We start from the raw sequence: 16,412 nt of genomic DNA, 5'->3' as shown, positions 1-16,412 counted from the left end.
TACATAAAAAGGGAATTTTAAAAATAGATTAATGCAGTTTTTAGATATTTTCCAAAGTCTCAATTCTGCTATGGAAAGAAGTATTTCCACAAATCGAAGAGCCATTTGGGCCTGGAGAGATGCAAAGTGACTCACTGCTTTGTACTCGTCTTGTAGTAAAAATGATATAGTCCTTAGAAGAGCTCTTACCTGTGTCTGTAGGCCAATTATAGAGGGATGACTCAAATCAAACTTCTGATCTATCTGTAATACGTGAGTCGAAAGAGTTTTTCCCAGTTGATCAGATATGGGCTTGGGATTACTCAAAGCACCTTAATCATTAGTTTAAAAGTGCATGGAGGCTATGCTTTCCTCAGTAGCTGAAGGAATTAAATCCTGAAAGGTGGCTCAGTGCAGATTTCTGCAGAGAAGGGGTCATCGCCTCGATGGTAATTTATTTTTTAATTTTTAAATGGTCCATTCCTGCTTGCCTCGCACTACTAGAATCTCTGAATGGACTGGCAGGGCCATTGTGTAGAATACAATTAAAAACCCACTATGTTTTTATGCTGAGATCACATCATTGGCACAAAATTGCCATGGAACTGGCCAAGGGGGTTACCCTGGTGAAGAGAGAATCTATGTTGGCATAACATTGATGTAACTGGGAGGAGAAGGAACATGGCTAGCATGCACCTACATCCTGCTGATTCCCAACTGCTCTGTTGGGCACTTAGAGTCTGGGATATCAGCAGTACAAGAACAACCTCCAGGCTCTGCTGATGTGGGCAAGGGAACTAACTCATTGCTCTGCTGGCCCAGAAGTGGTGGAATTGTGACACACCATCTGAGACTACTATGGCATGCTTCTCAGTCCTAGTCAGGAGGTGGCCAGACCCACTGTCCTTGGATAAATAGTTGGTTAGCTTGTCTAATCTTCATCTTTTCTTATGGTCTGTGTAACAAAGGGTGTTGAAAGAGGCTCTTTTAAATTAAGCTAGCTGAGTTGAGATATGGTAACACGACTGAAACCTCAGACCACCCTCACCACAGGAGCATGCATGTGAACACACCTTAACACCGATCTAGAGGTACATTAGCTGGGTGTGTTGTAGCCAAGGTTCCCAGAAGTTGCCCAGCCATGCAGGGAGGTCATCTTGTGGTGTCCTATACTGTGCTCCCTCTACGGAGGCAGAACATCACCAGTGGCCCTCAAGGGCTTCATCCAGCATTGCCCCTTACTACAAGCTGTGGCCAGATGTCACAGCTCAGTGGGAAGAATTATTTAACTGAGACAGAAGACATGAGAGGAAGGAGAAAATTAAACCAGCATTCTAGGCCCAGCTCTGCATTCCTTTCCTACATAAAACTCTCATTCACTTCAATGAATCAGGCTCAATATGTGCATTTAAGGGGTAGATAAAAACCCTTGGCCAGAACAGAAACAAAACCATTTCACAAAGGGATTTTTTAAAAAAACGAACTGTCTTATTACATACAATAATCCTGGGAGGGGCGAAATATTTCTTTTCAGTCGCCCCTTATAAACAACCTGAACAAGACCCTGAGACGTCAGGAACAGATGGGAAAATGGGACAAACAGATGGAAAAACTGTTTCTGGGGGGAATGAAAAGAAAAAAAGGTCTATTTGTAAACTGGAGCTGCTTTGAATGTCAGTTTCAAAATTAGGGAGCTGAGGCATCATACAATTCATAAGAGGGTCATAATTTCATGCATCTTAGATGGATATAATGGCAATTCTTGTAGGCAGGTTAATAATGTGTGTTTTTCAAACAGCCTATTTGCATTATTTATGCATATTTACGCATTTATTCACATGGATCCTTTGCAGTGCTTGTGGTTCCATTTCTTATTCACTCCCTGGAGAAATAGCTTTCAGCCTTTTTATATCTTCATTATATAAAAACAAAAAATAAAACTGAACCTCAAAAAACTCCAAAATAGGGCCTGATTCTGCTGCCACTCAAGTCAATATTGACTTTCTACTGACAAAATGTGGGTCATCAGCAGGTTTCAGACCCTCAGCTCCACAGCACAGACCTCTACTACTTGATCCAATCAGGTAGTAGCAGTAGTAGACTGTTATCCTCTAACAGTCTACTACTGAGGGGCAAGGGGAGACGAGACACAATTTTGTCAGTGGGTTTCACAGCTATTTGCTGACAGCAGAGGAACGTAGAGGCTGAGGACTCCTTAATTCCGTTCTAGGTTCTACAAGGGCATGTCCTTCTGTGGTTATAGGTGCTCCTACCCCTGTAACCCCAGCCTGTCTCTGTCTGCCTCTGTTATCATCCACCCCCACATCCACACTGCTTTTTGCCTCCCTCCTCCTGACCCCCACTCCTATCCACCCCCTTCCCTGGCTCCTGATCCTCTCACTTCTTTCCAGGCTCCTACACTGCCCTGCTCCTGGGTGAGTTTCCACAGGGACAGCAAAAAGGCACATCCAGGGCAATCCTTCTGCTGCATTTCATATCTCTGCTCTAAATTAAGCAGGCACTAAAGCTTCTCAACAAAACAGTTGTAAGAATAATTTTAACATGGGCAAGTAATATATTTCTCCAAATCTCATTCTTGGAAATGGCTGACACATGGTTACCGTTACAGGCAATGGAAAACAGGGAAGTGCTGGGCAGCTTTATATATATAGGTGATGCTACCAATTCCACCTATTCTATGTGATAAATTGCTTCTTCTATTAACTCAGATCTGCCAGTCTACATATGTCTTTCTTTTCTTGAAAAATATCAAAACTAGGTAAGGTTGTCGGACAAGCTAGTGTTACCTTCTGTTACTAAGAGGATGGGGCAGACGAAATAGTTTTAACTTCTGGCAATATAATTCTGCTAATCAGGATTAAGGCCCAGTCATAATCCAACCTGGAGAGATATAAAGCCAAATTGTGCTCTTGGTTACCTCCAGTGTAATACCATTAACTTCAGTGTAATTACTTCAGAGTTATACTGGGGTAACTGACAGCCCATACTGAGCCTCTGAAGGTCCAGATTATCTGGTCATAGCCTACAGATCTCCCCTCTTGGGTGGATAATGAAAGCAATGAGTTGACATGGGGGCATATGAGTTAAGTATTCAAAAGCTAGTTAGGTGTCGTGTGGATTTACAAGCGTCTGAGCAGTGATTTAAAAACCGTTAAATGTGCTGGATCCAAGTGAAAGAGTTACCAGTGTTAAAAGGTGAAGCCCACATAATGGTCAAGCTTCCCCTCCTCAGCTCCCCCAACAAAATATTTTTTCTGTTGTTGTTTGGTTCTTATTGGACTTATTTTGGGTCACTTCTTTACCAGCAATCCAGGGCTTTTAAGGACTGTGTCCCATATCTGGGTTTTAGCAGATTGGCCTGCATCTTTAGCACATATGTTCCACATCAAAGGGGAGGGATGCCAAAGACTCATCTGCTAATGACAGAGAAAGAGAAAGAATTTGCTTTAGAGCCACATTTTTACACTTGGGCATCTATACTTCAGCTGCCGAGGTCAGGGCCAGACCCGACGCTGACTGCCTCAATAGTGCAAAATTTTTAGCACAGAGGTTTATGTTCAAATCCCCAAATTAGGCTCGTAAATGAAAAAACTGAAATCTCCCCTTATGCACCCACATTTGAAATATGGGCTCAGACTGCCAGTGAAATCTTGCCATAGCTTTCCAAATAGTCCTGCGCAACATGCAGATTTCTGCCCATTGAACTTCTCCCTGCAGTTTCAGCTGGATACGGGATTCTTCATTCCCCATATAGAAAAAAAAAATTCCAGAATGAATCAGACCAGCAGTCCATCTCCTGTTTCTGACAGTGGCCAAGACCAGCTGCTTCAGAAGAAGGCACAAAAAATTGGAGAAGGAAGTGATGGAATGACCTGCCCGCAAGGGAAGTCTCGTCCTAACTCTAAACGCTTGGCTTATGTCCTGAACCACAGGAGTATATGCTTATAAGATGTTCTGATGGGCTGCTAATCAGCTACTATCTTTCACCCCAGCAATGGCTGCATTTCAGTGGTGGCATAAAGTAACTTGTGTGAAGTGCTTTGGAGGGTAAGGACTGCCCTAAAAATACTGGAGATGGCAGGGAACGAGAGTGTGCAGCAAAATGAAAGGAATAGAAAATATTAAAAAGGCCATTTGGTCTGTCAAGATGTTTGTGGTGTCTGCAGTCAAATCCTTCCTGAATAATGTTTGTGATTTTAATTTGTAAACCCAATTTAAAAACATTTATTTCCTAAAATGTGATCTAAATACCATCTATGGAGCAAGACACCAGTGTAAAGAGAGGCCTCGTGCAAAGTTACATGTGCTGCAGCTGATGACTTCAATGGGAGCTGGATCGGGCTCAGTGATGATGGGTGAAAAGGAAAGAAATTTAGCAAAGAAATTCTTGTTTTCATGGCCACATGATTCACACAAAAATCAAGAGTCGTGGGGCCAAATGCCTGTGCAACTCTTCAAGGAACAGGGGTAAATGTGCAAACTGAAGCAGGAACCGGCTGCATGCAGCATGGATCATATACTTCAACAGGGCCTGATCCTGCACATCAGGTAGAGAGGAAGAAGGGGAAATGGGGGAAAGGAAGTGCACCTGGGAAAAGGAATGAGGACAAGTGAGGAGGAGGCACTGCTGGAGCCAGGAGGTGGAGAGATGAACAGGCCCGCCCAGAGGATTCAGGGGGCCTGGGGTCTTCGACGACAGGGGGCCCCTGCCACCAAACTGCTGCCGAAGACCCAGCACTTCGGCACTTTCCAGGGTGGAAGGACACCCTGCCACAGGTTTTTGGGGCACTTCGGCGGCGGGTCCCAGAGTGAAAGGACCCCCCGCAACCGAATTACCGCCGAAGACCCGGAGTGGAAGAAGCTCCAGGGCCTGGGCCCCGCAAGAGTTTTCTGGGCCCCCCAGAGCAAGTGAAGGACCCCGCTCCAGGGGCCCTGAAAAATTCTCATGGGGGCCCCTGTGGGACCCAGGGCCTGCGGCAAATTGCCCCTCTTGCCCTTCCCTCTGGGTGGCCCTGCCTTTCCCCCCAACTTGGAGAGGACCGGCTTGGGCTCTGACACTCTCCCAACCAGGGGTCATGCAGTAACTTTATTGTCAGAAGGGGGGTCGCAGAGCAATGAAGTTTGAGGTCCCCTGAGCCACAGCAATAATTTTCCAGCACTTGAGACCCATCATCTGATCCATTTAAAACAAAACTGAGACAAAGAATAGAGAACAAGGTGTATGGGACAAATGAGGCTGACATGACAATGGACTTTACAGGGTGGTTCCAATCTCACATCTGGCTTACACAGTGTAATTTTGTTACCTTCTGTGGAGCTACTCCTGCTTTACACCAGTGCAATAAAGACCAGAATTAGGCTCTGGGGCCCAGATTTGTAAAGGTATTTAGGCATTGCTCCACTCAGCATTACAAGGCCCAGGTAACTCAAATGGCTACGTGCCTAAGTCACTTCTGAAAATGGGAATCTGCCATTTAAGTCACATAGACCTTGCAACACAGAACAGAACAATGCCTAAATGCCTTTGAAAGAATCTGGGCCTAGGTCTCTTCCACCTCTAATTTTGAACCCCTTCCTTACAGGAGAGCAGTATCCACATGAGTCATCACAGAGGCTAAGATTGAGCAACAGGCTCACAGACTAGCCTGATTCCAAGCTTTTCCAAGGCTACACTGAGTGTCTAGCACCTGGATTGGCACTCTATAAAGCAAAACTATGAACCCTGTTTTTCAAAGGACACAGCACAGAAACACAGATAGACAATTGCTCAAGCATAAGGTTTAAAAAACCCAATTTCTTAGATAAGAACATCACATGGCTTCACAACAGAACATGCACGTTTTCATACAAACTCCCCGTGGGACAAGAACATCTGCGTTTTAAAAGAAAAGCAGCAGGGAGGGTATAGTTACAATTGTAAATTCAGGGTTTAACATGGCTTTAAAACACTGGATCTCAGACTCTACAATATATTGTGCATCCCAAGTAAGTTCAGTATTAGTAACTTCATTTCGTTCAGTTCTAACACACAAGCTTTTAGACTAAGATGTTCAAAATCCTACTGGAATTGAATGAGAGTTGGGCACCTAACTCCCCTAAATGTTTTTGAAAATCCCACTCTTTAATCTTAAATGTAAATCTCACACTCTACTAATGACACACATTAAACTTTATGCAGATAAAGAATGTTACTGTTAGATCCTGCCCTAGGAAGCTTTACACACTTCACCACCATGTTATGAATTAAGCAGAACAGCAGCTATGCAACGTATTATTATTACTATCTATATAGCACCATAGATGTGTAAGATGTTTTGCAGATTCCCCACCCCGAAGAGTTTACAGTCTACGGACATGATGCACTACCAAGAATGATGCATACTCCCAAAAGTACAGTATCCCACTCACTTCACTGACTACTTGTGGAAGATGCGCTGACTTGACCCTGTAAAACATTCCTCTTTGGGATGGGCACTTAAGCACATGCTTAACTTTCAGTATGTGTGTAAGTCCCATTGAAGTGAATGGGACTTAAGCATGAGCTTAAAGTTTACACCATGTACTTAAAGGTTTTCCTGACTGGAGGCCCATGCTAAGTAAGGGTTTCAGAATTTGTTCCTAGAATAAAGACAAGAACAAGATCAGGAGACATCATTAGGGAGAGGGGTTGGGACTGCAGAAGAGGAAGCTATGGACAATTAAACCATGGAGGCACTTGGGTGAGTCTTCAGGGTTACAATTTTGGGCTATTTTCTGCAATGTTAGTATATGAAGTCTATCGTTTATAGCCCTGCTTGAATGACCTACAGTGGATGTGCTTAAAAAGTCTCACTGGTTTGAGTCCACCGGTTCTAGAGAGCAGCCCTGTTATTAAGATGGGGAATTCCTTTAGAATCAGTAGAATCTTTCAAACAGGTGAATGTTCTTAAGAGTGACCACTTTCCCATTTTCTTGATTTAAAATCTCACTGAAATCATCTATCAATTTTACCACCATAATCAACAGAGATGGGGCCCAAATTTGAACATCTACTGAACACCTGGACAGTGTTCAAAATCCAGATGTAGCCCTTCATCCAAATATTGCTATCTTTACAATGAGTGCAGCCAGAATTCCAATCCAGATATTCTCAGGCTTTGGGTTTAGAAATCCAGAACTACATCAGTCTCTGAGTTCTGAAGCTTGAGCTCATCTCTAAGTATCAGAGCCAAAGCCCTGACTCTACTTGGCCATTTAGCTTTATTAACATTTCACTCAGGTATAAGATGCAGCTGTTTCTGGTTTTGCTTCCTCTTTTTTAGCGCCTGGAGAGTTATTAACATGCTGTAGTAATTAGGACATCACCAACATTCAGTCTGTGAGAAATCTGACATTGGGTGAAAAACGGAACTCGTGAGAATGGTATAGTAAGTATTTGTTACAACTCCTTTAAATACTGCAGCACCGGCTGCAATGGCATGTTTTCTCCAGAACGGAAGTTTCGGAAAGCTTGATCAATTTTCAGAGGACTCAGGGATAGATCATAGATGAGGTTGTAGTTGTGGATTAGACGCTTTGCTTTTTCCTTTTCCAGCATGCCTACATTTAAAAAAAAAAAGGCCAAAAAAAAACCTGGTTCATTTTTCTACAGATTATCAACTCATTTTCTTCAGCAAAATCAAACCCTTTGATGACTCTTGTTCCTTATTAGAATATGGTTCCCAAATACCATAAAGGTTATATATTCCGCATTTATAAGAGGGTCAAAGAGACATGAAAGAAGCCATCATAGTAAATTGTTATTTAGCATGTTCTCAAAGCATGTACCTCATTTTGCCAAAAAGGCAAAGTCCAGCAAACCAAACAGGACTTTGGTGGCGGGAGCCAGGTGAGTATCCTGTACAGGGAAGGAGCCTAAATGTTAGCACATTTGATTCAAGATCATCTTTGAGCACTGTGGAGTGTGATTCATATGAAGGGCGGAAAGTTACAGAAAGGTCTCGTAGTGGACCAAGATTATATGTTTAGCAAAAGACTACGTGAAACAGAGAGATCTATGAAGAGTCACAATACACTCCCTGGATAGGAAATTATTGAACATTCAGAGCCAGGGAATAACCAACAAACCAAACACTGCAGACTGGTCACCAAAAGGGAACAGCTGAGTCCTCTCCTTTCCCTGCCCTGCCTAACTGTGCCAGTGAAATTCTTTCCTGGCTGGGTGTGTGTTTGTGTGACCAAAGGCAAAAGAGAGGTATGTTGTTTTGCACAGTTGTTGCCTGGCAAATATCTGTGCATTAATCCTGAGGACCCTGGCTAAGCATCAGGTATTTACCAGCTTGGAGACTGGCCAGTCCTTAAACATTAAGGCTCAGCCAGGAGCAGAGGTTGTGTGAGGAGGAAGCAGGCCGTCTAGGCGATAGGCAGTGTGGATGGGATGGGATCTTTTAGTGGTGCAAAACCCCTCTTGTCTGCTGGCAACAACCTTTGTCCTCAGCCTGCCCAATTCATCCTGTTAGTTCTTCAGCCCTCCCTCAGGCTGGGAATGAGCCAAGGAGCTCAGGGGATCTATCAGGACGTCTGGCTGGTGGAAGGAAGGAACCACAATGGAGATGACAGCAGGTAGCTTGTAAAGCCAAAGGAGCTACACATGTGCACCCAAGAGCAGAATATGACCCACCCGACTTTCAGACCCTTCCTTCTGGCTTCAATAGTAATTAATATTTTTTCTTTTGAGATGGATTTCTTCATAGGCATTCCTATGGCACTCCTTGGCAGAATATTGAAGAGCACCCCACACCCCTCTGACATTGGGCAGTATTATTAGCTCTATTGTACGTATAAGGAAAATAAGTCACAGAGATTTTAAGTGACTTGTCCAGTGTCATGCAAGTAGTTCATAGTAGAGCTGGGACTAGAACCCAAACTGACATCCATCTGACCTTGAGTGTTTTAGAAAGCAAATTACTTTCAGATAATAGCTCTGATCCCTTACTCGGGTGGGTGGTCCATTGAGTAAAGCCTACAGGCTGTCTTTTAAAACATTACCTGTGTTTTTTATATCGCACAAATAAAGAGCTTTCTCTAGTTTTCTGAACCGGTCTATCCAGGCCTCCTGCTCTTCAGAGTCACTGGAGTCAGCTGAAATGAAGAAAGATTGGATCGCTGGTCTTTCTTTTCTTTCAGTGGTGGGATAGTTTCGAACCCAAGTCTTGGAAGCAAGAATTTCATGCTCTTTGGTGTTTTCCTGCAAAGGGAAGGACTGAATGGTGTGAATCAAAGACTAACCACTAACAGTTTTCTACAGAGGGAAGACAGAGTTGATCCTAGGAAGAGGCGAATGGAGGTACAACAAATCTCCCTAGGCTGGTGTGATTCCACCACAAGGCATTGCCCAGCACAGCACACCCCTCCTTCTCAGTCTGACCATCCTTACTTGGAAGGAAAAACGTAACAAGGCCCACGTTGCCCAGAACTCACTTAATGGGTTTTCTGATAACCAGCTTCTTCACTTCACTGGTACAGTTGGCAGGCTAGGTTTACAGTGTATTGCATTTCAGTGACTGGCTAAAGCACAAAGTTGGCACAACAGGTTATTTTCAGGCCTACTCACCATAGTTTAGAGCTGTGATCTGAAGACAGCCAGCATACATTTGCTAACTCTGATCCCTTCCCTTATTTCCTGCCTCTTCCCTGGCTACTGAACAAATTAGTCACATTCAGTTTTTTTCTTTGACCACACCCTCTCCATTTTAACAGTTCATACAATGGCTATTTTAAAAGTTATCTGTGAAGTTCCTCTCTTTTCCTTCAGCAAGTATTCCTCTGAATGGCGGAGTCTCATGATGAAGGGCTAATTAGCATCCTGTTTCCACTAGGGGTGCCATAAAAGCAATTTGTTCTGCCAGGGAGGTCCCCACTCACAATAATCTATGGTATGGTGTCAAGCGAAAGAATGAGGCCTACTGAGAAACTGGTAGCACTGTATGGGGTCTAAAGCGGTGGTTTCCTCCACATGACAATTCTTTTCAGTCAATGGTGAGTGCAAAGAAAATTCAGTCCCTGCTGTTCAATCACAAGTTGCTACCAAGAAATTTAAATGGAAATGTAAGATTAAAACTGTTAACCACAGTGTAATGCTGGGTAAATGGCAACCACAGAATATTTTTGTGTTTAAGGCAGCTATGAACACCACAGTCGTGGGCTTGGTCTAGAGTGTTGTCCACTTCCGGAAATAGCCCAAACTCAGCCATTGCTGAAGCTGCACTTGTGCTGACCCCCACATGTAGACTAGGGCAAGCTTTGGATTCACTAACTGAGGTCGATTTCTGCCCAGTCAGTACCCACTGTCTATGCTTCCAGGGTATGCACTGGTGCACTGAACTGACTGCTGACGACCAAAGGCCAAGTCAGGGCAATTTCCAAGTCTGGATAGCCTTAAGACAACCTCGCCAGCTGGTGGAGGCTTCAGCAGAAACACAGCCCAGCAAGTGTTTACCCTCAAGGAATAATGGGCCAAAACTTTCAAACCTGGGAGTGTAAAGTTAGGCTTCTAAATCCACAGTGAAGTTCTTAAATATGGATTATGGAGCCCAGATCCTTAAAGTTATTAAGATGCCTAAATCCCATTGAAATCACATTGATGACCAAATATTAAATCACAAGGAAATTAAAAACAAATCAACAAAAAAATCCCCCAGCCTGGGATGAAACCCAGTGATCCTGGAGCTCTTCCTTCCCACAGGCATTCTCCTTTCTGTCAATTGATAGTCACGATGGGATGGGTTGAGGAAGCTGAGCTGCGGTTACCCCATTGCTTACCAAGGAGCAGGTATTTTTTCATAGATTCATCAATTCCAAGGCCAGTATGGACCATTGTGATAATCTAGTCTGACCTGCTGTATAACACAGGCCAGGGAACTTCCCCAAAATAATTCCTAGAGCAGATCTTTTAGTAAAACATCCAATCTTGATTTAACAATTGTCAGTGATGGAGAATCCACCATGACCCTTGGTAAATTGTTCCAATGGCTAACTACCCGCACTGTTAACAATGTATGCTTTCTTTCCACTCTGAATTTGTCTAGTTTTGGCTACCAGCCGTTATACCATGTAGCGTTACTGCACTTTTCCACAACCTCATTTGCAATAGTAGTCAGAAGACAGCTCTCAAGCCAAGACTGAGGGGATTTTGTCATTATTTCCTTTCACATGGGCTGCCAATATTGATAGTATTTTCTGAAGTGTTTTACAGCAGGAAGCAAGTGTAGCGAGAGGCTGGGTCACTTTTAATAATAATAATAATAATAAATACAGACACTCCCAGACTTATGCAAGTGTTCCAAACACAAAGGAAAGACTGGGCATGTCCCTTCCCATTAAGTCATAGGACCCCAGTTCACTAACTTGTGCAACTTTAAGCATGAAGGTCATTCCACTGAAGCCAATGGGAGTACTCATATGCTAAAGTTACGCATGCACTTTGGTGCTTTGCTGGGCTGAGTTTTGGGGCATTGAGGCCAGGAAAAACCACTAGTGACTTCAGTAGGCTCAGGGTCTGGCCCATGCTGTTGACTGGATATTAATATTTGGTTTATTAATTAAGAAAAAACAAGTTACAGACTTGCCTTCTCCTTTGTAGAGACAGTTCTAAAAAAGATCATCTGTAACATACCAACCAAAGATACTTATCAGCTATTTGTCTATATCCATTCTATTGAGCATACCAGATGGGCAGCCACATCATCGCTGATTTCCTCTTTGAATTCCCCTAAAATGGAAACATTCATAAGAATTTCTTGCATCTAGATGCTCCATAAAAATAGTCGCAAGAATGGGTTTTGGAAACAACGAGCCCGATGCAATGCTCATTGAAGCCAATGGAAATAACTTCAGTCGAGCACTGGATCGGGCCCTGAATAAACATGAAGGACTATGTCACCAATGCTTAGTGCAACACACATTTTCAAATACATTTTTAAAATATGAGCAAATGCTTGGGTTCAAATGCCCAACTGGCCTGGCTGTTATTGATGATCTCGATACTCAAATTGCCCACCACTGTGCAGGGAACAAAGGTGCTACTTTTAGTTTTTCAATCACTCTAGTAAAGTTTAACTTCTCTCATAAGCAAAAGCTGCCCCCACCATTGAGAACCAGTTCTTTTCTGCTGTGCAAGTGAGGTGGTTGTGTACCACCTTTGTAAATTCAATGAGTATCTCTGGAGGGGATCCCTGTGTGGGCAAGGACTTTGAAGGATTCTCCAGCAAGGGGAATGGAGCAGTCTCCAGAGAGCAGCTCTGCTACTGCTCTGCACCCTCAGTGTATGGTGAGAAATCCCTCCTTCTATTCAAGTGGGTCACACAGGAATCCAGCCCAGCTGCAGCCAATCACAGCAGAAATGCAACTTGTCAATTGTATGGTATCTTTCATGCAAAGCAACAACAAAATGCTTTGCAGGCAGTTACATTCCAATCAATGGAATGTAGGTAGGTTACAGCTCAAGCCAAGTGAATTTCAGCAAGGAAAGAGTCAGAATTGTGTTGATGTTTTGGAATAAGTGCAGCTGGTCAAAATTTTTCATGCAAAAATATTCCTATCTGGAAACCTGTCTCCATCAACATTTTGGGTGAGAACACAGCAATGTGGACAACATTTTTTGCCATTTTCCAATCATGAGAATTAAAACAAAATATGTTGCCATGTTTAAAGGCCCACCAGTTTTCATTTCAAGATTTCTGATATGGAATATTTTGCCACATTTCACCTAGTGAAGTTTTCCAGTATTTCCACTTTCTGGGCCTATTCAGAATGGACCCTAACTTTGGAATGTCAACGTTTCCTGTTGGAAAAACATTCCATTTCTTAGCCAGCCCTAACAGAATGATGGTCAGCAGATCCATTTGAAGAAAATTATGACAGAACTAGGAGTTTATGCAAGGTTGCTTTGGGCAGAAATGGAGAGGAGAGCACAAAGATATGGGCCAAAACAGATCTGGATTGCCTGGATTCTGTAGAAACAGTGTGTTAATAAAGCACTCACAGAAGTTGCCATTAATGAAATAGCAGCATTTGCCAAAAATTATTACCCAGTGATATCTAAGAGACAGCCACCATTTCCTGTTCTAAATACAGGGAATTAACTGAGGCATGTCAGTTACCATTTTGTCATCGCTGTTGGCTAAAAATGACCTTTTAATGGAAACACCTGTACATAATTTTCTACAGTTCTGCATCTGTTTCCATGGAAATTGAACCAGGCACAGCAGCTGAGTCTGAAGATTTTGATTATGCAGATTTCAGCTGTGGCTACCAGCTGGGCTCTGCGAGTACCATTTTCCAAACAGCACCTGCCACACTTTAGGGTCCCATATGCTCCTAAAGTCTCCAGAGCCAGATTCTGCTACCAGTTACACATATATAAATTCATACTGACTCAACCTAACATCATGGAATCACTCTGGATTTACACTGGTGTAACTGAGTGCTAGATCAGATGTTCAGGTGTTGAGGGGTGTGTGTGTGGAGAAGGATAGAGTTTTAATGTTAATTTTTTTAAAAATCATAATCATAAAAAAATCTTTCCCCTACTTTTACCAAATAAGTGCCCTTCTCTGTGGGGTGAACTGGCTCAAATCCTCATCTCGTTACACAGTTTTCCCAGGTGCAACGCATACAAGGGCAGTCGACTGTCTCATAACCCTCATCTATCTCAGTACTTTGCATTGGTGAATTCTGTGCCTCGATTCATTGCCTTTGCTATAGTTTTATGGGAACTTTTTTAAAATTCAAGATTTTAGACAGACATACAATGCAGCCAAGAGTGTTGTCAAAACTCCTCTTTCTCTCCCTCTCTTTAAGGGAAAATCTGGCCTTTGTAGGTAGCCTTTCCGCTCCCACTGGGTCAAATTCTGTGATGACCCCATGCAATTTCAGTGATAGACACACACCTCAGGGCAGAATTTGGCTCAGCTTCTCGAATCCCGCTCATTACCATGGCATCTGGGTACCTACCAATAGATTGTTACCAGTGATGTTTATTCCCAGTTTCTAATCTCTGTTACTATCTTTTATTTTACTGCTGTATGTGTCCTATCTAGGGTGACCAGACGTCCCAATTTTATAGGGACAATCTCGATATTTGAGGCTTTTTCTTATATAGAAGCCTATTACTCCCCACCCTCTGTCTCCATTTTTTCCACTTGCTGTCTGGTCACCCTAGTCCTATCCAGCATGTGTAAAATGTGCAAGGTTTTGAGAGGCCAGTTTTTCCCCCAGTTTTAGTTCACGTGTGTTCACTTTCCAGAACTGGCCAGCTACAAAGGATTACACATACTGCACCCCATCAAGGGGTTATATGGCAGGCATGGTCTCTCCTCTCTGTCCCCCACACCTACCCACTTCAAGAGGCTTTCCTCCATGCAAGAGGATCAATGCCTAGCTGGCCCAACCCGTCCCTGTGTTTTCACAGTTACTCTGTTGCAGCTTAAAATTCAAGCCCTTGTATACGATTCTCTAGCTAAGTACTGTAAATCAATTCTCTTCCAATACCTGCTTAATATCCATCTATTTGGAGATTACCCTGATTTATGCACAGCAAGATGGATTGCAGCATAAAATTTCAATGGGAGGAAAGATGAATTATCACCATGAATGAAGGGTGTTTATAGTTCAACAGACAGCTGGTTTGTCTCCAACCAGATGGTAATAGGTTCATGTCCAAACTTAAAATCCTGAATATGCTCCTATGCTATGATTATGATAGACTGAACACAGGGTTTGGCCATCATATGAATATTAAAAACTCCATAACACTTTCTAAGAATTATTAGATTAGTGTGGTGTCCCTGTCAATAGCTCACAATCCAGCCTTCATTACAGCTTTGAAAAACCAGAAGCAGGAAGAAGTAGCCCTCAAAACCCAGCTGCCTCTCTATAAGCAAACACATTGACTATTAAAGCTGGGCCCGAATCCAAATGATGGATCCTACCTCACACATCAGGGTCCTTGAGGACATTCAAAATGTGGAGCTGGATCCAAATTTTGCAAATAGTCATTAGCTGAACCAAACTTCTCCTTACAAACATCCCAGACATTTTGGGGTTTTAAAATCTGGATTGGGATATAAATTTTGTGGTTTGAGAGAATCTTCACTAATTATTCAACTAGACTTTATATTATTTGTTTATATTATATTATTAATAATTATAAATTATATATTATTCAAGTCTTTTAAAATGAATAATTTTTGTTTCACACTACAGTTTGGAAATAGCTTTTCCAAACAGGACAAACTATAAAGAGGTATTAACATATCCCAGAAAATTTTGAAAACTAGGCATTCCACCTTTTTTCTTTTTTTTTCTTTTTTTTTTTAAATTTCTGTCTTCATCCCAGTTTTTCTCTTTGAAAGAATCTGAAATTTCAAAGCAAAACTTAACTGAAACAATCACGTTTTTCACACAAAATCATTGTCCTGAAATAGAGCTCAGGTTCATCTGATACATTGGTTCTTCAAAAAGATTTGTGACTACAGCCAGTCAAAAATTCAGTAGAACCAAAAGAAATCAATGAGTTTGAAGAAAATCTACCTATTTTTTTTTTTGTTTTGGTTTGTCTTTTTTTCCAATCAAGTTAGACAGGGAAGTAGGAGACCATATTAGGACAAATGAAAGAGAAAAAGCAAACTAGAGTAATTATCAGGGCCAAGTGAATTTTTATAAACTATTGTGATTATCTATGCACATAAATGCTCTGGTGATTATGTGTGCATAAAACATGTGCCTCTCAGGAATGCACAGTCCAGCCAGACAGTCAAGAATGTGCTAATTAACTCTCTGAAATAAGCTCTGGACAGGAAGATCAAAATTCAGAAGTGAGTCAGTGCATGGAGAAGAATCTAAAGGAGTTTAAGCTGCTGTGATTTACAGTTGCTTCAAGCCCCTTCAGTGTGCAAGTTACTCTGACTTGCACTCGCAGATCCCCTCCGAATAAGGCCATTACCCAGGTGTAACTTACACCTATTTACATAACTCCTTAGAATTTGTCCCTGGAATCTTAGCGAGTCTAAACTAGTTTGACTCACCTACCAAGAGCCTAGAAGGGAGGATTGGTAGGAGAAAAAGCGACTAACAGGAAAGTGTAAGTAGCTACAAATGGAAAAGGTTGGGCTATTGTAATTTATGCCATTTGCACTGCTCTCTGCTATCTCTTAGCGTGTAGATTATGCCTAATTAGACTCCCATGCACTCATCTCCTAATCTGGCTCACTTAGGCCAAATTCTGGATTTACATGCCTGTGAGTCACTACTATGAATTTCACTGTGAGCCCCATCAATGAATCCAAGTCTAGAATTTGGCCTATAGCAGGGGTAGGCAACCTATGACACGCATGTGGCACACGAGCTGATTTTCAGTGGCACTCACCCTGTCC

At 42.4% G+C, this 16,412-nt stretch overlaps 1 protein-coding gene across 4 annotated transcripts in view; it reads right to left on the bottom strand.

Annotated features, from left to right (window-relative positions):
* Positions 1–5,206: 5,206 nt before the first annotated feature.
* C7H1orf87 (chromosome 7 C1orf87 homolog) overlaps positions 5,207–16,412 on the bottom strand; it is a 29,883-nt gene continuing 18,677 nt past the window's right edge. For 3 of the 4 annotated variants that reach the window (XM_050962045.1, XM_050962046.1, XM_050962044.1), the window contains exons 10-11: positions 9,028–9,120; positions 5,207–7,578 (exon numbers count right to left, since the gene is read on the bottom strand). In XM_050962045.1, the coding sequence (XP_050818002.1) occupies positions 7,418–7,578; positions 9,028–9,120 (254 nt within the window). In that variant the 3' untranslated portion in view covers positions 5,207–7,417. Of the gene's footprint in view, positions 7,579–9,027; positions 9,227–11,705; positions 11,750–16,412 lie in introns of all 4 variants that reach the window. The other variant, XM_050962047.1, reaches the window with a different exon arrangement.

Source organism: Gopherus flavomarginatus, chromosome 7 (genome assembly GCF_025201925.1).
Source record: "Gopherus flavomarginatus isolate rGopFla2 chromosome 7, rGopFla2.mat.asm, whole genome shotgun sequence".
NCBI classification, from domain to species: domain Eukaryota; kingdom Metazoa; phylum Chordata; order Testudines; family Testudinidae; genus Gopherus; species Gopherus flavomarginatus.
The sequence above is the reverse complement of the archived record's forward strand: the minus strand, read 5'-3'. Positions and strand labels throughout refer to the sequence as shown.